Consider the following 24,615-nt stretch of genomic DNA (forward strand, 5'->3'; position numbering starts at 1 on the left):
TATTTTTAGTAGAGATGGAGTTTCACCCTGTTGGCCAGGCTGATCTCGAACTCCTGACCTCAGGTGATCCACCTGCCTCGGCCTCCCAAAGTCCTGGGATTACAGATGTGAGCCACAACACCCGGCCACAGTTTCTTTTGAGCTAGGTTATTGGATTACTTTTGACAGAGATAAGTTGAATGCAATGTCAGGAGAACAGCTTTCTGCAGACTAGGAAGTATGAGATTTGGAATTTCTGATAAGTACTTACTTCAGATGAACTCATTTACTCCTGGTTTAAGCAAACCGTTAATTGGTATTTAAGGTGAAACAGGCATTATAAAATAGTGAAGAAACAAGTCTCCAGAGCACTAAGCTGGTGATAACCAAGCTTTTTGCACAGGCACTAATTTAGTAAAGAAAAAAAGTTTCTTTTATGAGGGGTGTGTGTTTTTTTTTTTTAGTCCGGAAATGTAATTCCTGCACCAACCTTTAACTATTTTTAAATTCTTCTTCTTTTTTTTCTTTTTTAAACTAATTAATTAATTTTGTTTGTAGGGACAGAGTTTCACTATGTTATCTAGGCTAGTCTCCAGTTCCTGGGCTCAAGTAATTCCGGCCACCTCGGCTTCCCAGAGTGCTGGGATTACAGGCATGAACCAGTGTGTCTGACCTTCCCCTTTTGTGGTGCCAAAAGGGTTGGGGACCACTGCCCTAAACATTTATTTGGAAATACTTTTCATCAGGCCCTCTTCTTCGCAGAAGTCATAGTGGCAGTTTCCATTTTATTTAGAAAATGACTCTGTAACTCAACTGCATCCCAGGTCAGACTCCCTCATCACCCTTGGGGCTACACTCATCGGGTTGGGCAAAAAACAGTCCAGGCTCTCAGAAAAGTAGACTCTGCAAATCCTACTCCTTCCCAGTGAAGATGTGGCCTCCTCATCCCTCTTACTGGGCCGCACATTACTGACCAGGGGCAGTGACCTGACCTGTCAAACCAGCCAGTTTTAAGTGACACTCATCATCCCCTCTGTATATCACATAGGCTTGCAGAGAGGTAAACCCACCTATCTCAGATCCAGTATTTTTGTTTGGTTTGTTTGTTTGTTTCTTTTTTGAGACGGGATCTCACTCGGTCACCCAGGCTAGAGTGTAGTGGTGTGATCTTGGCTCACTGCAACTGCTGCCTCTTGGGCTCAAGCAATCCTTCCACCTCAAGTAATCCTTCCACCTCAGCCTCCTCAGTAACTAATTTGTGTACTTTTTGTAGAGAAACTCCTGAACCCAAGTGACACTCCTGCCTCAGCCTCCTAAGTAGCTGGGATTACAAGTGTATGCCACTACACCCAGCTGATTTTTGCATTTTTTGTAGGGACGGAGTTTTTCCTGTCAGCCAGGCTGGTCTCAAACTCCTGGACTCAAGTGACCCACCCGCCTCGGCCTCCCACAGTTCTGGGATTACAAGTGTGACCCACCTGGCCAGATCCGGTGTTTCAGTAGCACCTGGGTGACTGAAGTTTGAGGGTAGGGGTGCACATCTGGGCTGAGCTGAATTGCAACATCTGAAGAGGTTTAAGTTAGCAAATATTTTGAGTGTCTGTTACATTCTGTCGTATGTAAGTATCTAGGGACCCAGCAAATAACAAGAATTGGCCGTATCTGAATCACTTATGATCTTACAGGATTTCCCTCAGATGGTTTGAGTAAGCTTTAATGAAGATGTGACGCAAAAGTGTGGCAGGATTTAGGGAACCAATAAAGGTGATACACCCAGAGACCAGCAATGATGGTAAGCCTCTGACACGGAAGCATGGGTGATGTGGCAGTATATTCTGTCATAGTCAGCTTCCTGGCGGCACAGAGAGAGGAAGAGAAGGAGTGGGATGGGGCACAAACAGAATTAACCACTACATGATTCCCAGAATTCAGTGTTCTATGTACATGGGCCAAGTCCTGAAGCTAGGTGGGCTTTCTAAGGTCCTTAGGTCTTTGCTGGAGTAGACCGTGTGGTATAGTGGAAAGAATGAGGCTTGGGTTTAGACACAGATTTGGATTTGAATCCCAGCTCCAACAACACCTTGCAACTGTTAATCTTGGACAAGATACTTCTCCCTGGGCCTCGGATTGCTCTTCTGGAAAGAGCTGTGTCCCAGAATTGCCATGAGAATTAAATCAAAAAGTATGAATTACACCTAGCACACACTGCCTAGCCCCTGATTGACACTCAGTAGATTTTAGTTTTCTTCTTTTGAGAAGAAAAGATTGTGTTCCTGTGGGATTTCCCTTTTAAATTGCAAGAAGATAAAAAATCTGTGTCATAGGAAAACCTCAAGTTGCCTGGTCCTCAGTAGAGCATTGTCAGTGTTAGGCTCCATTTCCAAGTGTGTAGATTGTCAGTGTTAATTTGCAAGTATAATTTGCTTTTATTAGATAATTTTCAAATAAAATGGCCAATCAGACCAAGCCCAGGAAATTTGTTAAATCCTTGTTACTTCAATGATTGTTCAGTTTTGAGATTTTCTGGGGTAAGTTGCAAGAGTTGTCAGTGTATGTCCAGGCCTGGCAATCTTGGGGATCCTGTCTACCATTCAGGCTATCTGCAGAGCCAGCGAGTTTGAACATTCTGGTAGACATGCAAACTAGGGTCAGCCCAGTGTACCAGAAGAGGAATGTCTTCTGTCTTTGCTTCCCCTTTCCAAAATTCAGTGTTCTTGTGACTTATTCATTAATTGTATGTCTCTATCCCAACCAGGTTCTCCCTAGTTCCTTTGTTGCTTTATGTTCAGAGATAATGCTGCTGAGCCTCCATTGTGGAGACCACTTTTGAAATAAACTGTAGTGAACACATCTTTTCTGTACTGAATACAAAAGATATTCAGTTAATTGATTGCTTTTTTTTCCCTAGAAAAGTAACTTTCGAAAAACAGTGGTTCTACCTGGATAACGTCATTGGTCATAGTTATGGAACCACATTTGAAGTGACCAGTGGAGGAAGTCTACAGCCCAAGAAGAAGAGGGAAGAGCCTACTGCAGGTGCACATTTTGGATACGTGAAATAGATGCTGTCCAACTGACTAGTCAGAAACATCTCAACCTCTACCTAATTCCCAAGTGCTAGACAATGCTACCCCAAAAGAAATCTTAACTCATAATCTAAGAACTGCAGCTTAGTGGAGTGAAGCAAGTACTACCTTTGGCCCTGAGATAACCTGGATTCTGTCTCCAGGCCACCATTAAATGGTTCTCTGTTCTTGGGCCAGGCATTTAATCCTATGAGTCATTTCTGTGTCATTGCAAGAACATATGTAAAGTTCTTTCAGTGCCCAGAAGTTATGTAACAGGTGTAAGGTGGTTAGTGTATGGTGTAGAGGTTAAGAGGTCTGGTTTTGGATCCAACTAAGTTCAATTTCTACCTTCATCACTTGCCTTGTACCATTGGGCAACTTACTTGAGTTCTATGAGTCTTACATCCTTATATATGTAAAATTGGGTCATAAACATATTTAATGCCTAGGTTGTATTGAGTGCTCAATGATATGGCTCATAGGAAGTTCTCCATAGTGTCTTGCTTTTAGTAAGGGCCCATAATTTTAGCTATTACTATTATTATTTCTTAACAACCTCTTGTCCAAAAGCTGTTATTAATTAAAATTAAATATTTATTAAAATGAACATTGAGAATATCTTATTAATTAAAACACAAGTAATTATTTGAAGTTAAATAAATACTATTAAAGTTTTTTGAGGCCGGGCGCGATGGCTCAAGCCTGTAATCCCAGCACTTTGGGAGGCCGAGACGGGCGGATCACGAGGTCAGGAAATCGAGACCATCCTGGCTAACACGGTGAAACCCCGTCTCTACTAAAAAAAAAAAAAAACTAGCCGGGCGAGGTGGCGGGCGCCTGTAGTCCCAGCTACTCGGGAGGCTGAGGCAGGAGAATGGCGTAAACCCGGGAGGCGGAGTTTGCAGTGAGCTGAGATCCGGCCACTGCACTCCAGCCCGGGCGACAGAGCGAGACTCTGTCTCAAAAAATAAAAATAAAAAAATAAAGTTTTTTGAGTCAAACCAGTTATTTAGATACATTTAAATTAATATCCATATTTTTACTAAGCACCAAATATATGCCAGGTATTATTTGGCACTGCAGTTATAGCAGTTCGTAAGATAGACTGTCGTATAAAATGTACTTACCAGTTGGAACACCAAAAATAATCAAGTAGACAAGCAAACAGCATGATTTCTTATGGTGAAGTGACACATGCTATGAAGATAATAAAGCAGGGGCGTGTGCTAATTTGGTAAAGCAAGAGAATGAGCTCAGCTTCAAGTGATAGAAAGGATCCAGCCACTCAGACATCTGTCATAGAACCTTCCAGGCAGAGGAAGCAGCAGGTGCCAAAAGCCTGCTGTGGGACCTTGCTGGGTGTGTTCAAGGAACAGAAAGAAGGCCATTGTGACTGAAGCTAAGGTGTCAAGAGATCAGGCCAGGAACAATAGGCAGGGACCAGATCAATTATGGCCTTGCAAGTCATCTTTGGAATGTATTCCATTGCTATGGGAAGCCACTGTATGGTTTTAAACATGGGATAGTTAAGTCAAATTGCATTTAAACAGAGAGCACTCTGGCATCCAGGAGGATAGTAGCGGGGCAAGGCTGGGAGTGGGAAGATGACTTAGAGGCTTGGAGTAGTTTTGGCAGGAAAGGATGGTGTGATGGGAGCAGTGCAGCCGGGAGGCCAGACTTCAGTGGCTGATGGACTGGATGTGGATATGAACTCAAAAAAGAAAGTGTCAAATAATTTCAGACCATAAATGTCAATAGAGCAATTTCTTTCCTTAGAGACTAAAGAAGCGGGCACTGATAATCGAAATATAGTTGATGATGGGAAATCTCAGAAACTTACTCAAGATGACATAAAAGCTTTGAAGGACAAGGGCATTAAAGGAGAGGTAATATTCAAAGGATTTTTAGTTTTGTTTTTGTCTGTTTGGCATTTAGGAAACTGGTTTTTAAAGCAGACTGTACCTAAGTTAAAAAAAAAAAAAAAAAGTTATAGCTTTGATAGAAACAGGTTGAAATGTACATGTAACTCAACATTTCAAAGATTTTATGTCTTACATACAGGAATATAAGTGAATGACATTACTAATATTAGTGGTAGAGAACGTAATAACAGTGCATACCAGGATTTAACTTTGTTCATTTTCGGTAATGTTTTCAGCCAGTGTCTTCAGAAATTAGTTTCCTTTACCTCTCTTCTCCCTTTATTGGATATCTCTGTTCTTTTACATTGGTTTAAATGGAGTTATAAAGTACTTGTATTTTATTATAAATTCCAAATAGAGTATAGAAATACAAAGTTCATCTATTTGGACTTCTGTGGAAAAGGGATTGGAGAATCAGACCATTGGATCCATTCTTGGGTAAGAAGCCTTTGGAAGTTACTTGTTTTGTGAAAGTAAAGTTTCAGAAAATCTACTTGCTCCTTTTCTTATAGGAAATAGTTCAGCAGTTAATTGAAAATAGTACAACGTTCCGAGACAAGACAGAATTTGCTCAAGATAAATATATTAAAAAGAAGAAAAAAAAGTAAGTAGTTTTTATTTTTAAAGGCTGATAATATTAAACTTTTTTATATGTTTATAAAACATATATCTTATTACAAATAAAATATTTTAAGTCATTTTTTCAAGTCAGTGTTCTGTTTTTTCTTCCCCCAGATATGAAGCCATCATTACTGTTGTGAAGCCATCCACCCGTATTCTTTCAATTATGTATTATGCAAGAGAACCTGGAAAAATTAAGTACGCTTTGTTTCCTTTCAAAAGTATAAGTGGGGGAACTATGTCTTTAAGAAAGTCATGATTTTAAGTAAAATGAAAAAACTTGCTCACCTCCTCCTACCTCATAAATTGTAAGTCCTTTTACTGTCGCCTCCAAAGCAATCAATAATCTTATCAACATAATTTTCATAAAGCAAACAAAACTTGAAAAATGATGATTAAAATAGTAGGCTTCACTTAGCTAAAAATGAATGAATTATTGTTTTTGCTTTAGCCACATGAGATACGATACACTAGCCCAGATGTTGACGTTGGGAAATATCCGTGCTGGCAACAAAATGATTGTGATGGAAACGTGTGCAGGCTTGGTGCTGGGTGCAATGATGGAACGAATGGGAGGTGAGACTTAATATTTCCATTTTCAACAAAACTCCACCCTGATGTGAGTAAAGGCGGTCCAAAAATGTAAACTCATGGAAAGCCAGATTGAATTACTTCAGGGTTAACGAAGTGACTTGGGTGGACCTGCACAGCTCCTAGCCTGGGGACCTTCTTACGTAGTCTCCATCACCCAGCACCCCACCCATGGGTACCCCTGACCCATGGCGATTGTCCTTTCTAGCTTCACTGTCAGTGGGCGTGATGCTGGAGCCTGTGGCTTGCTAGGGCTTTCAGGACAGTGATTTTAGTAAACTGGGTAGATGGTGCTCATTTCATTGGGCCTAAATTGAAGGGAGTGAGTGGGAAGATTACTAAGCATGTATTCTCTCTGGAAGAATACAGCACAGTCTGATTTGTCTGTTTCTTTTCTGACCACATAGAAGATAAGAACCTGTAACTGCTCCATATGAGGATTGGAGTGAGGGGAAGCAGAGTCAATCACCAATCATGTAACAACCAGATTTGCAGACACAGGGTTTTACAGTAGTATCAAGTGGGGGATAAGCTTCTTTGAGACTTCCTGCTATCTGCTTTAGAATTATATTATCTCCATTAGTAATACTCATAGACTCCAAACAGACTCCCTGAGGAGCTGCACCATTCTTCAGCCTGTGAATAAAGTATTAATAGAAAGACCTTCAGTCTCATTACTGTGGAGGACTCACTGAGGGTTTGCATAGTCTAGCGTCACTCCACGGGCAGATGTTTGTTTCTTTTATCTGTTCAGGTTTTGGCTCCATTATTCAGCTATACCCTGGAGGTGGACCTGTTCGGGCAGCAACAGCATGTTTCGGATTTCCCAAATCTTTTCTCAATGGTCTTTATGAATTCCCCCTCAACAAAGTGGACAGTCTCCTACATGGAACATTTTCTGCCGAGATGTTATCTTCAGAGCCAAAAGACAGTGCTTTGGTTGAAGAAAGTAATGGCACACTGGAGGAAAAACAGGCTTCTGAACAAGAGAATGAAGACAGTACGGCAGAGGCCCCAGAGAGCAACCACCCAGAAGACCAGGAAACAATGGAAACCATTTCTCAAGATCCAGAACATAAGGGGCCTAAAGAGAGAGGAAGCAAAAAAGATTATGTAAGGATGCCAAGAGTCCCCCCACCCCCGTCATCTCAGGCCCTCAGTTAACTTCACTTAAATCATGAGATTTGGTTTGGCTTTAGTGTATTAGCTCCCAAGATGATAACTATCAAAACAGAATGAGTGTGTGTACATGTACACAAGCGTGTAATTTCCGTCTTTGGGGTGCAGCTTTAGGTTACAGAAGCATTGCATAGATAGCTTAATAATGGTTTTTACAGTATATAGGCTTTCTTGTGTTTTTTCAGCTTCCTTATAAACAATCTCCTTCTATTGGTTTAGTCCAGGTTGATAAATATTGTTGAAATGTTTTGACAGACCAGAGCATTTCCGTAAATTTGACTGACCCCAGTACATTGGTTTCTTCTTTTTCTTTTTGAAGATTCAGGAAAAACAGAGGAGACAAGAAGAGCAGAGGAAAAGACATTTAGAGGCTGCCGCTCTGCTGAGTGAAAGAAACGCGGATGGGTGCGTTGATGGAAGCAGCAGGAGACTCCTCCGCGCGTGTGGGCTCTGCTTCAGACAGATTGGCATTCCCTTCTTGTCTGCTTTGATTCTAGTGGGACCCGAGATGAGGATTTTGTATTGGGGGTTTTTTAAAGAAAGGAGGCTGAGGCTGGCAGGGGTGGGGAACCTTCTCCATCACAGTGCATCAAAACAGGCTTTGTGGTCCTACTGGGCGCAGGGGATGGGGCACTCAAATGCTGCGACACAGGCTATAACAAATGTCCACAAAGCAGCATACGCAGTGTTGGATTTGTTTCCAGGTGATTTTTTTTTTAAAAATCAAGAATGTCATTAAATGCCACTTAGAGTTGCCAAGCACCGCAAGAGCTTCTAACCCAGTTTGTGTTTCCTAGAAAGAAATAGCTCATGATTGTATTCTGTTTTGGATTTCTAGAATGTTATATTTAAATCTCTTCTTTGTGTGAGTCATGCAAATTAAATACATGATCATTTTAAATGCATTTTAAAACCCATGCTCCACTTTGGGAGAGAAATAATTTGTCTGACATTTTCCTTACAGTTTAATTGTAGCTAGTCGTTTCCACCCCACTCCCCTGCTGCTGTCTTTGCTGGACTTTGTGGCCCCTTCAAGGCCATTCGTGGTCTACTGTCAGTACAAAGAGGTAATACTGGAATGGAATGGGCAGGAATTCTTACGTCTGAATGTTGATTCCTAAACTGCATCCCAGGAAGTAGCTCTTAACGGAATTCTGTTTTTGCCTGCAGCCTCTGTTGGAATGCTACACAAAGCTGCGGGAGAGGGGAGGGGTCATCAACCTCAGGCTGTCTGAGACCTGGCTCAGAAATTACCAGGTACGTGTTCTTACAGCCAGTCAAAAGCTGCCCTCCCAAGACTTGACTGTCCTTGCAGTAGTACTAGAAGTCATTAAATAGAGTTATCTCAGCCAGGCACAGTGGCTGATGCCTGTAATCCCAGCACTTTGGGAGGCTAAGGCAGGCAGATCGCTTGAGTCCAGGAGTTCAATACCAGCCTGGGCAACATGGTGAAACCCTATCTCTATGAAAAATATATATAAAGTCTGGGCATGACCCTGTATCTACAAAAAATACAAAAATTAGTCGAGCATGGTGGCAGGTGCCTGTAGTCCCAGCTGCTCAGGAGCTGAGGTGGAAAGATTGCTTGAACCGGGGAGGTCGAGGCTGCAGTGAGCCGAGATCCCACCACTGCACTCCAGCCTGGGTGACAGAGTAAGACCCTGTCTCAAAAACAAAATAAAAATAGAGATATTTCTGCTTCTGTCTACAGAGATGAAGATGTCTCGTGGCTGTTACTCAGAGAATGTGCCCCTTACTTTTTCTGACCCTTTTTTTCTCTTGTTATGTCAGAATATATTACTCTGTAACTCTGCCCTGAAGGCATTTAAAATGCAAACCGCTATGGTTCGTATTTCCCCAAGGCCTCGATATCACTGTGGATGATGTAATTGACAATAGCAAAATTCCCAGGTGGATGAGAAACTGTCCCTTTCCTCTCTGCTAGGATGTTTTTGTGGCAAGTTTTCAGGATTTACTGGTGGCCTCGGTGTCAGTTCAGGTCTTCTGGAAGACATATGCTAAGATGGAAGTCGAAGTGTAAGAGATGTATTGAGGGAAATGCCTTAGAGACATAAGGGGAGAGGGACCAAGATCGGTGGTGCAGGTTGATGCCTGGGCAAGGAGCTGGTAGAGAAAGGAGGACGGGAGGAAGAGCCTGCAGTGCTGCTCTGAGAAAGTTTCCATGAGGCTGATGACGAGCTCAGGTGCAAAGGTCGCCATTCAAGGAGCCCTGTGTTAAGCAGAAAGGCTCCAGCCCTGGTACTCATGCTCAGTTACTGACTGGGAGCAACCCATGGCCTCCCTCAGCATGAATGCTGTAGTGGATCCCAAAGGAGCGGCAGCTAGAGGCGTTCTACTGCCTGAATGCCTCGCAGCCAGTTCCCTCATGAAGGGAGATCTGAGGGGAGCACCTCCATGCTGCCATAGGCCCCGTCTCATTGCTTGGTGTCTTATCCTAATGTAGTGGGGATGCTATTGAGCCTTAGGTAACCCTACCCTTTGTAGAGGTTGTCTTACTTAGCTAAGGTTACAGGAGAAAGAGGAGAGAAGTTGCCTTGGCAAAGTTAACAGGGTAGCGGGGGAGGGAGGTTTGGAGTGTAGTACATTCAGTAGCAACTTCTCCATAGACCCAGGCTCCATTATTGGCCATGAAGCTTCCTGAAGCCAAGAGAAAGAAAGCTCTATGCACAGTTCTAGAGTACTGCCCAGACCATTACCCATTCTCACCAGAAACATGCTTCAGTTTCTAGAGAAACCTGTACTGAACTGAAAACTGCTTCAGGTTTTTTTTTTTTTTTTTTTTTTTTTTTTTTTTTTTTTTTTTTTTTTTTTTTTTTTTGAAACAGAGTCTCACTGTGTCACCCAGGCTGGAGTACAGTGGCACTATCTTGGCTCACTGCAACCTCTGCCTTCCGGGTTCAAACAATTCTCCTGCCTCAGCCTCCTGAGTAGCTGGCATTACAGGCGTGTGCCACCACGCCTGGCTAATTTTTGTAGTTTTAGAAGAAACAGAGTTTCATCATGTTGACCAGGCTGATCTCAAACTCCTGACCTTGTGATCCGCCTGCCTCGGCCTCCCAAAGTGCTGGGATTACAGGCGTGAGCCACCATGCCTGGCCAGTTTTATTTTTCAAAAGCAAATCAATTAAACCAATTTCTGTACTTTTCTCTGCATTGTAATGTGAAGAAATGAGTTCCTTAGAAGTTGGTCCATTTAAAACCTGGTGCCGTGGCTCATGTCTGTAATCCCAGCACTTTGGAAAGCCAAGAAGGGAGGTTCACTTGAGGCCAGGAGTTCGACGTTACAGTGAGCCAAAATCTCACGACTGCACTCCAGCCTGAGGAACAGAGTGAGACCCTGCCTCTTAAAAAAAAAAGAAAAAAAAAAAGAAAGAAAGTAACTGGTCCATTTAAATTATCAAGAGAACCTGTGTTGTTTAAATTCTGATTTTTGGTATATTGTGTTGTTCAGATGGACTTTATTGTCTTGGGAAAGCTTGGATGTCTTTTCTGTCTTGATTAGGTTTTGCCAGATCGAAGTCATCCTAAACTGCTGATGAGTGGAGGTGGGGGTTACCTTCTCTCCGGCTTCACCGTTGCCATGGACAACCTTAAAGCAGACACCAGACTCAAATCTAATGCAAGCACTTTAGAATCGCAGGAGACTGAGGAGCCTGCAGCTAAAAAACGGAAATGCCCGGAGTCTGACTCTTAACCCTTTGAGAATTGCTCTGAATTTTGTTCTCAGGCATTATACAGTTAGTAATTAAACTTTAAATGCCATTACTACTTGTTTTTTCATATCCCAAGAATAAGAACATGTCTGTATACCCGTTTCTGGGAAGGAGGAGTAAGTCTTTTGTCTGTTTCTGACACAGATGCGCTTGGTCTGTCGAAACTGCGACTGTGGTGTATGTAGTATGACCAACTGCATTTAACAAAACTCCTCTAAGTACTTCTAAATATTCTGTGCAAATATCTTGAGAACTTCAACATCCTAAAAATGTGTTTCTACAAGACTTTATATTTTAAGCTAAGTGGAATAATACAACATAACTAAAACATGGCGGGTACCAAAAGGAGGGTAATTCATGGAAGAAATTTCCTCTGTTCATTCCGTTCTCTTCAACCTAAGCAATATGGATGTGTGAGTGTGTGATTTATTATGGTACCAAAAATGTCCACCCTCTTTCCTGCAGTGGAATAAGCTTTTTTGAAATGCTAAGGTTTTATTTTAATAGTTGACAACCTGGGAAAGTTCTGAGTATTTATTTTACTGCTCTTTTTTGTGCATAGAAAGGTTTAGTAGGGTACTTTTTTGCATTAGTTTGCCAATACTCTTATTCTTTGTTCTAAATAAAGTGACTAGAATTTTTGTGTACTATTCAATTAAAGGAAACAAATGTCTTTTCCCCCTCTGTGGTTTTATGGATACACATTTGCACACACACACATATATGTATATAGATGTTGGTATATATACCCACATATATTTGTATATACATAGATATATACATACACATACATGTGGAGACATAGATTGTACCACCTGTATGAATGTATATGTACACGTGGAGACAGAGCATGCAATCTATTTGAACTATATCAGAGTTATGTGCAGAACGTAGACCAGTTCTCATCGTATTAGTGTCATTCCTTGTCAAATGTCCCTAAAGTGCCTTTCTTGATGATTATTAATGCTGAAGAACTCTGGCATGATTAGATGGTTACCCTTTCTATGCTCTGAAAAACTCGAATCATTTGATCATATGCTGTAGGAAAGAAAGTGTTTAGAATCAGCCAAGGCTCTTGTTCATTTGAGAGATTGAGTCTTGCTCACTGGAACATGGTCATCGTTTGTGTTGCTCCTGTCATCATAGAATAGGTGTATATCATACAGCAAGCAACATCTCAGAAAAAAAGAATTTTTTTTCCAAATAGCATGTGCTATTTTGATAATGGCCAATGTGATTACCAAGTACAATTTTGAGTCCTTTATCCTAATTGCTAGTAAATAAAAATGTTGGCTGGGCATAGCAGCTAATACCTGTAATCCTAACACTTTGGGAGGCCCAGGCAGGCGGATCACCCAAGGTCAGGAGTTCAAGACCAGCCAGACAAACATGTTGAAACCCCATCTCTACTAAAAATTCAAAAATTAGCCATGCATGGTGGCTAATGCCTGTCATCCCAGCTACTTGGGAGGCTGAGGCAGGAGAACCGCTTGAACCCAGGAGACGGAGGTTGCAGTGAGCCGAGATCACGCCATTGCACTCCAGCCTGGGCAACAAGAGCAAAACTCTGTCTCAAAAAATAAATAAAAATAAAAATGTTTCCTACTGCGATTCGTCTGACTAACAGTGATGCAGTCAGTGATGCCATGTTGGCTTTCGGCCGATTGTGACATATGGTCTGTCTATTGTGGAGGACATGCCTGGATTGGCACCTCACGGAACATGTTGCAAGCTGTTGTCACACACATATAGTCAAGTTTGGACAAAGAGAACAGAAAACCGTGTACATAGATTAGAATCAGTAGTGGCCAGTCTCCTGGTTACTGGTTTGCAAGTTGCATTCCACTCCCTAAATCTTTTCTCTGAGTTCCCTGAGTAAGGGGTCTGGGATCTGAGCTACCAAGGCCCTGCATTCTCATGTTACCTTGTGAACTGATTTTACCAACGCCAACAGCATAAGTTAATCTGTATTTTTTTTTTTTCATTCTTATAGTTTACTTCATCTGAGTACAGATGATTTAATTCTGTGGTTTGCAAACTTAGCATTGGAAAACTTAGAATCCCCTGGAGGGCGTTGTTAAGCAGAGACCGTTGAACCCTCCAGCCCACAGAATAAGATTTCAGTACTTGTGGAGTGGGCAGAGTATTTGCATTTCAAGTAGTTTCCAGGTGATGCTGGTGCTGTCGGTCCAGGAACGGCCCATTGGGAACCACTCCTGTGTGCACGCACATCATGGGTACAGCTAAATACAGGATGTTTTTGTCTTGTGTTTAAAATGGACATTCACCTTTGGAGCCGATGAATGGATCATTTTATGATTTTTGGACATCCAGCCACCAGCAGAGTTATGTAGAATAGCCCTTGAATGGCAATCAAAAAGTCAAAGACAAAAGTCATTTTGTAACATCCATCCTGTTCCTCCATTGGACTAGGGTACTTGGCAATATAGCATGGCACCCATCACAGGGCTGTGTTTAGCTGAAAGGTACACTAAAATTGTATGAAGCAAATACCGAGCAATCATTCATGCACTGGTTGTATATTGAAAAGCCCAAACTACAGGCTTTTCTCAATACATAGTGAAGCTTCGAAAAAGTAATGGAGTGCTTGCATGTTGTTTTAAAGTGTTGATTGTAAATATTGCAAGAACTATACTAAATACTAAAACGCATGTCCTAAAAATCCATGATCAAGATTCGCTTTATCTGGGTTTTGTAATGCATTTAGATGCAGTGCTGGAAAGGAACAGAGTATAACTAACATCTTTACTTGAAATATAACGTTGCCTCTAAGCTAGTATTAATTTTTGTAAAAAGGATTATAGATTTTCTTTGAACTTAGCTATGTCACACAGGTCAGATGGCGAGAGAGGTAAGTCCCTGAACAGATACTTAAAAAGCAACTAGGAACCTTTTAACTACCTTATTAACATTTACTAGACACCCACAGCTATTTGAGTTTTTATGAGGAAGGGCAAAATCTTTGAAGCATCGGAAATGAACATCATACTCTACCCACTCCTTTTGGGAGGCCTGCTCCCCCCCCCCATTTTTCTTAGTTTATTTTCTTCATGTTTATCAGAGTACATGGACCCAGAACATTCACTCTATTATGAATAGTTCAGCATCTTACAAGTCACCCTCCAAGCAGGACAGATTAAGGCAGCCTGGTGTGGACATAATCGCATCTATGGCTATAAGGAATACACAACAGAAAATCAGATTCCAACCAAGCAAAAGGCTGCTCAGGTTTTTTTGTTTTTGTTTTTGTTTTTTTTCAAACAGAGTCTCACTCTGTCACCAAGGCTGGAGTGCGGTACGCGATTTCAGCTCACTGCAACCTCCGCCTCCCAGGTTCAAGCTACTCTCCTGCCTCAGCCTCCCGAGCAGCTGGGACCACAGGTGCACACCACACCTGGCTAATTTTTTGGGGTTTTTTTTGTTTGTTTTTTTTTTTGAGACGGAGTCTCACTCTGTCACCCAGGCTGGAGTGCAGTGGCCGGATCTCAGCTCACTGCAAGCTCCGCCTCCCGGGTTTAGGCCATCCTCCTGCCTCAGCCTCCCGAGTAGCTGGGACTACAGGCACCCGCCACCTCGCCCGGCTAGTTTTTTGTATTTTTTAGTAGAGACGGGGTTTCACCGTGTTAGCCAGGATGATCTCGATCTCCTGACCTCATGATCCGTCTGCTTCGGCCTCCCAAAGTGCTGGGATTACAGGTGTGAGCCACTGTGCCTGGCCTGCTTGGTTAACTTTGTTCTTCCAACTTTACCAGCTGCACTCTCAGTCATTTAAAGGATATAGGAATGGAGGCCAAAATAGACCATTTGGGGGTCAAGGATGCCATGTTTTCTATTGGGGCAATTTCATGGGGCCCTGTGCCTTGTGAATGACAGTGGGTGGAAGACGAAGGATTCTCCGTATTATTCCAGGATGGGAGTCCATTCGACTGGAACACTGTGCACTTTGAAAGACCTGAAACTATTCCCTAATGCTGAGACTCAGCCGACAACCCAAGGGAGCGCTGTTCATCTGCCACCCAGGCTTGGTGTTAGGACAGGAGAAAGCAGGCCTGTGGGCTGGAGGCAGTCACAGGTCTATCAATGCAGACAAAGTGATGATCTCTCGAGTCTTCACTGAGCCACATATGGGGACCACACATCACAGTCTTCACTCCTGCAAGGTCCACAGTCCTGTCCTTCTGGAGTACCTCCTTCTCCCTCCTGTTCTAAAAGCCTCTGATGTGTTTCCATCACAATCTCCTCCATTATTTCTGGCTTTAAGATGTCTTTGATCTGATGTGGAAGGGATGCTTCATAGCAGTACAGGATGCTGGTATCATACAGCATCGTCCTCTGAGTTACCAGCGAGATGATGCAGTTCTGAAGCCAGGATATCACCTCTCCATCAGCAAGAGAGACAGGCTCCAGGTTTGCAGTGAAGCCCCCTGCTTCCCCTTCTTTGTGCTCAGGTGTTGGGTAAATCTAGATGAAGCCGTTGTTACCAAGAATCACTGAGGCACCACATGGCAAATCATGAAAGTGGATCTTCTGCCGTTTCACCAGGGAGGGGGACACCTGGACCAAAACCCCCTGACCTAGTTTTCCATATTTCAGGCTCCTTGTGTGCAGAGAGACAGCTCCGTCAGAGAACACTGTCTGGACCTCAGCACTGATAAGTTCCCCTCCCTGTAAGAAACCTGTCATTGCAAGCTCATCTTCTGTAGATCTTCTCTTCAGCTCTCCTCCAGGAAGGTTCATGGGCGAGAACAGCAGGACCGAATCCAGCCCGGAGTTGGTCTCCACCTTCCACCTCTTCTGTTGAACCTCTGTGATTCTTCCCACTACAATGTCTCCTGCTTCACCAATGTATCTGGTTTTCAAAGCTTTCACACAGATCAACTTATCGCCACAGAGCCGGCAACAGATACAATGAGCTTCCCTTCTTCCATATACATTCCATGGCCCCGCATGAATCCCATGTCCATAGTGATTGTGTCCCCTGGCACCACTAGATGTTTCTTAGTGTCTTGACCTAGTCTCTCGCTAAGAGGCTTGCAAGCCACTGGAAGCCTCATCTCCATCGCCATCTTGGCGCCAATCTTGGGAGGCCTTTTTACAGGTCTATTAATAACCTGGGTTTTTTGGCCGGGCGCGGTGGCTCATGCCTGTAATCCCAGCACTTTGGGAGGCCGAGACGGGTGGATCGCGAGGTCAGGAGATCGAGACCATCCTGGCTAACACGGTGAAAACCCGTCTCTACTAAAAAATACAAAAACCTAGCCGGGTGAGGTGGCGGGCACCTGTAGTCTCAGCTACTCAGGAGGCTGAGGCAGGAGAATGGCGTGAACCCGGGAGGCAGAGCTTGCAGTGAGCTGAGATCCGGCCACTACGCTCCAGCCTGGGCGACAGAGCGAGACTCTGTCTCAAAAAATAAATAAATAAATAACCTGGGTGTTTTGTTTTTTGTTTTTACTTTTAGCTGAGATGTCATTAAAACAAGACTGGAAAGATTTTGATATTTCATTTTTGCTTTGACAGGTAACAAGGTGCTATGGATACTTTGTTTTGAAAGAGAGGTAGGTCAATCTGTTGAATGTTTGGTCTACATAGTGTTATAATTCTAAGCCAACAAACTTCAAAAAGTGGAGAAATTAATCCAGAGGAAATGATAGCAGGCGGCGTTTTGCCTTTTGGGAATACTTTTCCTCAATCAAATGCTCAAGTGGGTAAAGTGACCTCTTTAGTTCTTTCCTGTCACCTGTGAGTGACACAAAATAGGGGCTATAAATTAGATTAAATGAAATAATTAAATTATATAAACCAGATTTGGTGGCTCACGCCTGTATTCCCAGCCCTTTGGGAGGCCAAGGGGGGTGGATCACTTGAGGTCAGGAGTTTGAGACCAGCCTGGCCAACATGGTGAAACCCCATCTCTAATAAAAATACAAAAATTAGCCAGGCCTGGTGGCGGGCACCTGTAATCCCAGCTACTTGGGAGGCTGAGGCAGGAGAATCGCTTGAACCTAGGAGGTGGAGGTTGCAGTGAGCCGAGATCACGCCACTGCATTCCAGCCTGGGCATCAGAGTGAGACTCTGTCATTCATAAATAAATAAATAAAAGTCATATGGTGACAGATTCAAGAAAGGAGATAAAAATAAGAGAGAATATGATTAATTTAAATCAGGACGCAGCAAATCTGGACCACTACAAATTTTTTTGTATAGCCTGTAACAAAAGATTTTTACATTTTTAAGTGGTTGAAGCAGAAAAGTAAAAAAATAAAATAAATTTGTGACTTGGGAAAATTACATGAAATTCAAACTGAAATTTTATTGGAACGCAACCACTCTTAATTTGTTTATATATTGTTGATGGCTGCTTTCATACTGTGGCAAAGTTGAATAATTGTGATAGAGCCCATATGGTCTCAAAGCCTAAAATATACGCTGTCTGGTCCTTTGTGAAAAACTTTGCTGATCACTGATTTCAGTGGCGTGATGAGACGGATTGCGGCACAGGTGGAAACAGGAGAGCAGCTCTTTGGGGCAGCCACAGTGGGAAGCAGATTTGGTGTGAGCAGCAAGCAATGATGGACAGTAGTGTGACATCCAGAGCTTCTTCTCCGTCCGCTGAACCCATCAGCAGTGTCTGACACTGTCCATCCCTGTCCTTGCCAGGCTTTTCCTCACTTGGCTTCTAGAATACCACTTTCTCCTGGTTTCCCTCCTACCTCTCCGGACTTTCTTTCTATATCTCTCTTACTGGTTCCTCCTCATCTCTGAAACGTCTAAACGTTGGCATGCCTCAGGACTCAGCACTTGCACTTCTTCCTTTTCTTGTCTACGCTCACTCCCTAGGGTGTTCAAGGGTTTTGGGGACTAATCAAAGAGTGACCATGAGATGGCAGTAGCACACACATATTTTATTGGGTGATGGTGACACTCTGACAGTTTTGCATAGGGGTAGAGGGATGTCCCTTACAGCAAGAGTCTGTCCAAAGACCACACTACACGTATTGCTACTCAGAAGGAGAGGAGGAAAGGCAAGGATACCCCCGAGGGAGGGGAGGTTCAGAAACAAGGCTTTTGTGTCTAGGTGATGTTGCACAGCAGCACAGCGGGGAGTCTCTGAGTCAGACAGCTTGAGGTTTGTGTTTTTGTTTTTGGCTTTATTTTTCTGAGACAAGGTCTCACTCTGTCACCCAGGCTGGAGATCAGTGGCAGGATCTCAGCTCACTGCAGCCTCCACCTCCCAGGCTCAAGGGATCCTCCCACCTCAGTCTCCCATGTAGCTGGGATTACAGGCGCATGCCACCACACATAGCTAATTTTTGTATTTTTAGTAGAGACGGGGTTTCGTTATGTTGCCCAGGCTGGTCTTGAACTCCTGAGCTCAAGCGATCTGCCTGCCTCAGCCTCCCAAAGTGCTGAGATTACAGGTGTGAGCCACCACACTTGAGGTCTTATAACCACAAGCCTCTATGTTATCAATGGCCAACAGATGCTGGGTATAGTTTCACTGAGTAGGTAGCAGGAAGGCCCTGAATGGCTAAAAATTGGCTTAAAATTTGTTTAAAATAAATGGATGTGTAAAAATTTGAGTTTGGCTTTTGCAGTAATCAGCGTTAGCCTACAATGAAGAAATAATAAACAATCTATGAGCCAATACACAGAGGCCATCTTTGACTCATTTATATAACTCTAGGTAATCTCACCCAGTTTTAAGTCTTTAAATACCATCTCTAGGATGATGACTCCCACGTGCAATCTTCAACTCAGGCCTTTTCCTCCAGCACTGGCTCATATACCCAGCTCAACACCTCTGCTGGGTATCTATTCACGTCTCAAACTTAACAAGTTCATATCTGAGCTCCCCATCTCTCTCCTCCCAAACCAGTCCCTCCTGCAGTCTCCCCATCTGTTTTCCCAGGTGCTCAGGCCTAAAGCTTTGGTATTCTCCTCTTGTTCCCTCATGCCACACCAAAACCAGTAGCCCTACCTGTCAGCTTTGTTTCCAGAACAGATCTAGAATTCTACCACTTCTCCCCATTTCCAGTGCCACCATCTTGGACCCTGCCATCACAATGACCCACTAGGGTCATTACAGTGCCCTCCTTATTGGTTTTGTGTTTCTGCCTTCACTTCCCCTACAGCCATCTCTCAACCCAGAAGCCAGTGTTATTATAAACATAAAGCAAATCCTATCAGTCATCCATTGAGAACTCTCCAATTGCAAAAGCAAAAGTCCTTACCAGGACCTACAGAGAGCCTTGTGTGACTTGGCCCCTGCTGCCTCTCTAAGCTTACCTCCTACAACAGTCTCCTACTCTGGCCTCTTGTTCTTCTTCAAATATGCCAAACACATTCCCAAACCAGGGCCTTTGCACCTACTATTCCCTCTGCCTGAAATGTCCTTCCCCCAGGTGTCCACATGGCTCACATCCTTTCTTTAGGTCTTGCATCAACAGATACTTTCTCACTGAGGCCTGTCATGTATGTGAGTGTCAGGATCCTGGACTGCAGAATTGTAATTACTGCAATTAATTAATTATTTCAGCACCTGAAATCTCCTGATTATATTATGTGTTTGTTTGTTTGTGTGTTTGAGATCGAGTTTCACTCTTGCTGCCCAGGCTGGAGTGCAGTGGCGTGATCTTGGCTCACTGCAACCTCCACCTCCTGGGTTCAAGTGATTCTCCTGGCTCAGTCTCCCGAGTAGCTGAAATTCCAGGCAACTGCCACCATGCTGGCTATTTTTTTGTATTTTTAGTAGAGACAGGGTTTCACCATGTTGACCAGGCTGGTCTCCAACTCCTGACCTCAGGTGATCTGCGCGCCTCAGCCTCCCAAATTGCTGGGATTACAGTGGTGAGCCACCCAACCGGCCTCCTGATTATACTATGTTTTACAGTGGCATGGTGTGTATTTTCATTATGTAATAATAGGACCCTTTCTCTCCTCCTGTCCCGTCTCTGCGTTATAACTCCTTCTCGATAAACTTGTCATGATATTAGAAATCATGACAATTAATAATTCAAATAAGAAAAGAAATCTAAAATTTAAATTACAGGTGGCTGCATCTGCACAAGGATTTGGAGGATGGGGCACTGAGGCCATTGTTTCTCATTGTATTAGATACCTAGGGCTGCCATAACAATGTACCACAAGCTGAGTGGCTTAAAACAACAGAAAAGTATTCTATTGGATATATGGAGGCCAGAAGTCTGAAATCGAGTTGTTGGCAGAGGCAGTGTTCCCTCTGACAGTTCTAGGGCAGAATCCTTCCTTGACCCTTCCAGTGTCTGATAATCCAGGCATTTCTTGGCTTGAAGAGGCATAGCTCCAATCTTTGCCTCTCTCTCCACATGGTATTCTCCTCTGTGTGTGTTTTTGTCTCTGAATTTCCATCTTCTTGTAAGGACACCAATGATACTATAAACGGGCCCAGTCTAATGACCCCATGTTAACTGCGGAGACCCTGTTTCCAAATAAGGTCAGATTCGTGGGTGCCAGCAGTTAAGACTTCTTCATTTTGGGGACAAAATTCAACCCATAATCCTCACTATAAGCCTTTCAGGACTACTTAATGTTTTTACAATGAACATAAATTATTTTGATTAAAAGTGGGAAAAGCAGTGGCCTAGATAGTTCTTGACTTCTTCCTGAAGAAATGGTGGCACCCCCAGAGATCCTAATTGCACCATCTGAGCAGCACATATTGGGTGGGATTCTCTTGGATGTTTCCTTCATCCTTAATAGATCATCTACACCTTCATGTTTCCCTCGCCTGGGGTGTTTGCAAACTAAAATGAAAAGATGTTCTAATGTGCAATGCCTCAACAAGGCGGATGCCAGGGGGAAGCTGGGGGGTGCCATACTGCATTGCACTCCAACTTCCAGCAGCTTTCCTCGTGAGCAGTGCCCTGTGTGTGTGTGTGTGTGTGTGTGTGTGTGTGTATGATTTGCCAGGCCGGCATTTGGTGCATTGCTGGGTTTTGTTTTCTCTCCTCGAGTGAGTAAATCACTTTTCACCTTGGGCCCCCCAATCTCTCTTTAGGAAAGTATTTTGTTTTCTGCTGGGCTGCAATAGGAAAAAAGGCAGAGACATTGTACTCTGTGCCTGTGAGTACATGTTGAGCATTTCCCAGTATCTTGTATCAGGATATATTAAGACAAGGGGTTGCAACTGCAGGTATATTATTTGTCATAATATAAACCTTGACTTCGGATGGTCTCTTAGATCATGGTCCCCCAGAAGCAAACCCTGAGACAAGTATTTGAGAAGCAGTATATATGAGAGGTGATCCCAGGAAACACCAGTAGGGTCACCAGTGGGCAGTGGAAAAGGTAAAGGCAGCCAATAAAGGCTGCATTATCACGCAGGTCACTGCTGTGGCACCTGGGCATGATCCACGGAGGAAGTCTGGGAGGCAGTGCAGAATCTGTGCCTCAGGGTCTGTCCACCTGAGGGGAGTGGGTGCTGGCCTGCTTTATTGTGAGTTGAATTGTGTCCCCAGAAAAAAATATGTTGAAGTCTCAACCCCTAATACATGTAAATGTGACCTGATTGGAAAACAGGGTGGTTGCAGATGCAATTAGTTAAGATGAGGTCATACTGGAGTAGGATGGGTCCTTATTTCAGTATGGCTGGTGTCCTGGTGAAGAACACCAGGTTAAGAGACAGACTCACAGGGAGAGAGCACCCAAGTGCAGACGGAGGTGGCAGTGGGAGATCTGCTGCTACCAGCCAAGGAAGGCCTGGAAGAAGCAAGGAAGGAAGAAGCAAAGATGAGGCAAGAAAGCAGGAAGAAGCAAGGAATGATCCTCCTTTACAGGCTTTCAAGGGAGCACGGCCTTGCTAACACCTTGATTTTGGACTTCTGGCCTCCAGAATTGTAAGAGAATAAATTTCTGTCGTATTAGGCCATCCGGTTTGTGGTGATTTGTTATGGCAGCCCCAGAAAACTAGTACGATAGGTATTTACCGACCTCCCTTGTCTGCTATAAAAGCTACCTCCTCCAGCAGCCTTCCCCTCCTCGCACCACCATCACCCACCCAAATCATTGTCCTTTGCAAACAGGCAGTCACGATCCAAGGGCCAGAAAAAAAAAACAAAAACAAAAACAAAAAACTGCAGGCAGAGAGAAACCTGTGTGCCCAGGTTTAGGAAAATTTGCCATCAGATTTATAGCACTGATGGGCTCCCCATATGACGAAGCAGCAATGCTCCTGGAAAAGTATGTCACAGAGGATTCATCTAAAAAGAATCTGGTTAAGTAGCACAGGCAGTTCTTCACTTAGCCAAGAGGAGGAGAACCAGGCCTTCCTTGACGGATAAAAGTCCTATGTGATTTTAAGTCTTATTTTTGCCATGGCTGGGGCTCAGTACACACCATCCCAAAATATGACTGGAGGAGACCACAATGTGTCACCCAAAAATATATCTCTTTGGCATATTTTGAGCTGGTTATTCAGAGAAACTGCAGACACAGGAATGGCTCTAAAAAGCTGTCCTTTTTTACACGGAAATTTACATCTAGAAAGGAAATCTACATTAGTAAAGTGTCTGCATCAGGAAGAAGGCTGCTCAGAGGTGAGGATCTCAGAAGGAAAGCTAATCAGCAGCCAGGGCGCCTTCCCCGCTCAGGAAAGCACACGGTCTCTAGTGAACCTGACAGACGACCAGATGGCCGCTGGCCTCTGTACGCACAAACAATGAAAGTACACGAAAGCCCATCATGAAGAAGGAAGACGGTAACAAAGATTCAAACGGCAAGAAAAAGAATCTTCAGTTTGTTGGCATTAATGGAGGGTATGCAACAACTTCAAGCGATGATGTCAGCACAGATGAAAGCTATTCCTCTGAGTCAGATGATGAGTGTGATGTCACTGAGTAATATCCTCTTGAAGAAGAGGAGGTTGAAGACACTTGGGGAATGGCCGAAGGGCACCATGCCATTAACATTGAAGGTTTCAAGTCTGCCAGGGTGGAAGATGAAATGCAGTTTCAAGAACGCGAACCTGAGAAGGTGAAAATCAGAGAGAGGCATACATTAAGTGAAAAGATGTTGTCTGCTTGCAACTTACTGAAAAATAATATAAATGATCCCAGAGCTTTGACCAGCAAAGATATGAGGTTCTGTCTGAACACCCTCCAGCACAAGTGGTTCTGCGTGTCCCATCAGAAGTCAGCCATTGCAGCCACTCTGGGAGACTACAGAGCTGCTTTTGAGGCTACCTCCCTGGATGTCCTCTACTAGGTCATCAACTTGGCAGATGGAAACGGCAACACAGTCCTCTATTACAGCGTGTCCCACTCCAGTTTTGAGATTGTGAAGCTGCTGTTGGATACCCGCATGTGTAACGTGGATCACCAGAACAAGGGACTCTACCTTCATCATGCTGGCGGCCCTCGCGGCTGTGGAAGCAGAGGACATGCAGGTTGGGGAAGAACTCTGGCTGAAAGGATGTGAGCCCCAAAGCCAGTCAGCTGGGGCAGATGGCCTTTATGCTGGCAGTCAGTTACTGGGCAGATCGGCATGGTGTAGGGTCTGCTGGCCTGTGAGGCTGAGGTCAACCTCCAGGATGACAAGGGCTCCCTGGCCCTCATTGTGCCAGCAAGCACGGGCACATGGAGATCATCAAGCTGCTGCTGGCCCAGCTGGGCTGCAATGTCCACCTGGAGGACAACGATGGCAGCACCATGCTCTGGATCGCTCTGGAAATGGGGCACAAGGGCATCACCATTCTTCTGTATGCTCACATCAGCTTTGCAAAAGCTGCTGGGCATCCCCTAGGCTTGGAATGAAGCCACAGAGTTTCATTTGATTGATTGTATGCAAATAGCCCTCCATTTTCATGCCACCATTAAGCTGCTAACTGTTCCTGTTGGGGTGGCAGACGCTGAATGTACAGGTATTGTGCCTGAGCTCACCAGCAAACAGAAGCATAAAGCCCAGGGCTAACAGCTGAAGCTTTCGCAGTGCAGAGACTGCCAGCCTGGGCACACATGCCTCCTTTCTGGCCATCTTCTCTCTGTGTAGGGTGCACTTTAACCTACTCTGTGTTGCTGTTGAGTCTCTGCTCTGTTATATACAGTCATAGGGAATTGTGAGCTGACCTTACCCAAAAGTGCACCTTCTATTCCGTCTCTCCACTCCCAGACCACTACCACAGAGAAGTGTCAGGTTCTCATTGGCATCATGTTTTAAAATTTTTCCACAAATATTTACATTTACCAAATGTGGCACCATTAGAAAGCTCTTCCAAAATTCCATCCCAGCACAGTTTTGTTGATTTTTCTTTTGTCTCTTATTATTTTAAAGTAAGAAAGTTGATCATCAGTAACTTCAGCCAGGGCTAGATAGAACTCTCAAAAAGTATGAAACTTTCAAAAGAAAATATTTTCATTTGGTTTTATCTAGGTAGATGTAAACATGACTTTTTTAAAAAAAAGATTATATGAAATTGGCACAGTATTTTCAACTTTTGTATTTCATACTAATTAAAGACATGAAGAA

General features: G+C 43.7%; 1 protein-coding gene and 2 pseudogenes across 3 annotated transcripts in view; 2 read left to right on the plus strand and 1 right to left on the minus strand.

Annotated features, from left to right (window-relative positions):
* TRMT6 (tRNA methyltransferase 6) overlaps positions 1–11,770 on the plus strand; it is a 13,569-nt gene extending 1,799 nt beyond the window's left edge. Inside the window, exons 2-11 of one of the 2 annotated variants that reach the window (XM_011968072.1) lie at positions 2,888–3,015; positions 4,824–4,933; positions 5,482–5,573; positions 5,705–5,788; positions 6,042–6,166; positions 6,936–7,294; positions 7,680–7,765; positions 8,325–8,427; positions 8,531–8,617; positions 10,884–11,770. In XM_011968072.1, coding sequence (XP_011823462.1) covers positions 2,888–3,015; positions 4,824–4,933; positions 5,482–5,573; positions 5,705–5,788; positions 6,042–6,166; positions 6,936–7,294; positions 7,680–7,765; positions 8,325–8,427; positions 8,531–8,617; positions 10,884–11,075 — 1,366 coding nt within the window. In that variant the 3' untranslated portion in view covers positions 11,076–11,770. The remainder of the gene's footprint in view (positions 1–2,887; positions 3,016–4,823; positions 4,934–5,481; positions 5,574–5,704; positions 5,789–6,041; positions 6,167–6,935; positions 7,295–7,679; positions 7,766–8,324; positions 8,428–8,530; positions 8,618–10,883) is intronic. The other variant, XM_011968073.1, reaches the window with a different exon arrangement.
* A 3,148-nt stretch (positions 11,771–14,918) lies between these two features.
* On the minus strand, positions 14,919–16,181 carry LOC105530503 (annotated as a pseudogene). Its single transcript, XR_001004659.1, has one exon. The product of XR_001004659.1 is annotated as an exosome complex component RRP4 pseudogene (transcript).
* A 6,110-nt stretch (positions 16,182–22,291) lies between these two features.
* On the plus strand, positions 22,292–23,903 carry LOC105530509 (annotated as a pseudogene).
* The last annotated feature ends 712 nt before the right edge of the window (positions 23,904–24,615 follow it).

The sequence above is a fragment of the Mandrillus leucophaeus genome, unplaced genomic scaffold (genome assembly GCF_000951045.1).
Source record: "Mandrillus leucophaeus isolate KB7577 unplaced genomic scaffold, Mleu.le_1.0 Scaffold828, whole genome shotgun sequence".
NCBI lineage: Eukaryota > Metazoa > Chordata > Mammalia > Primates > Cercopithecidae > Mandrillus > Mandrillus leucophaeus.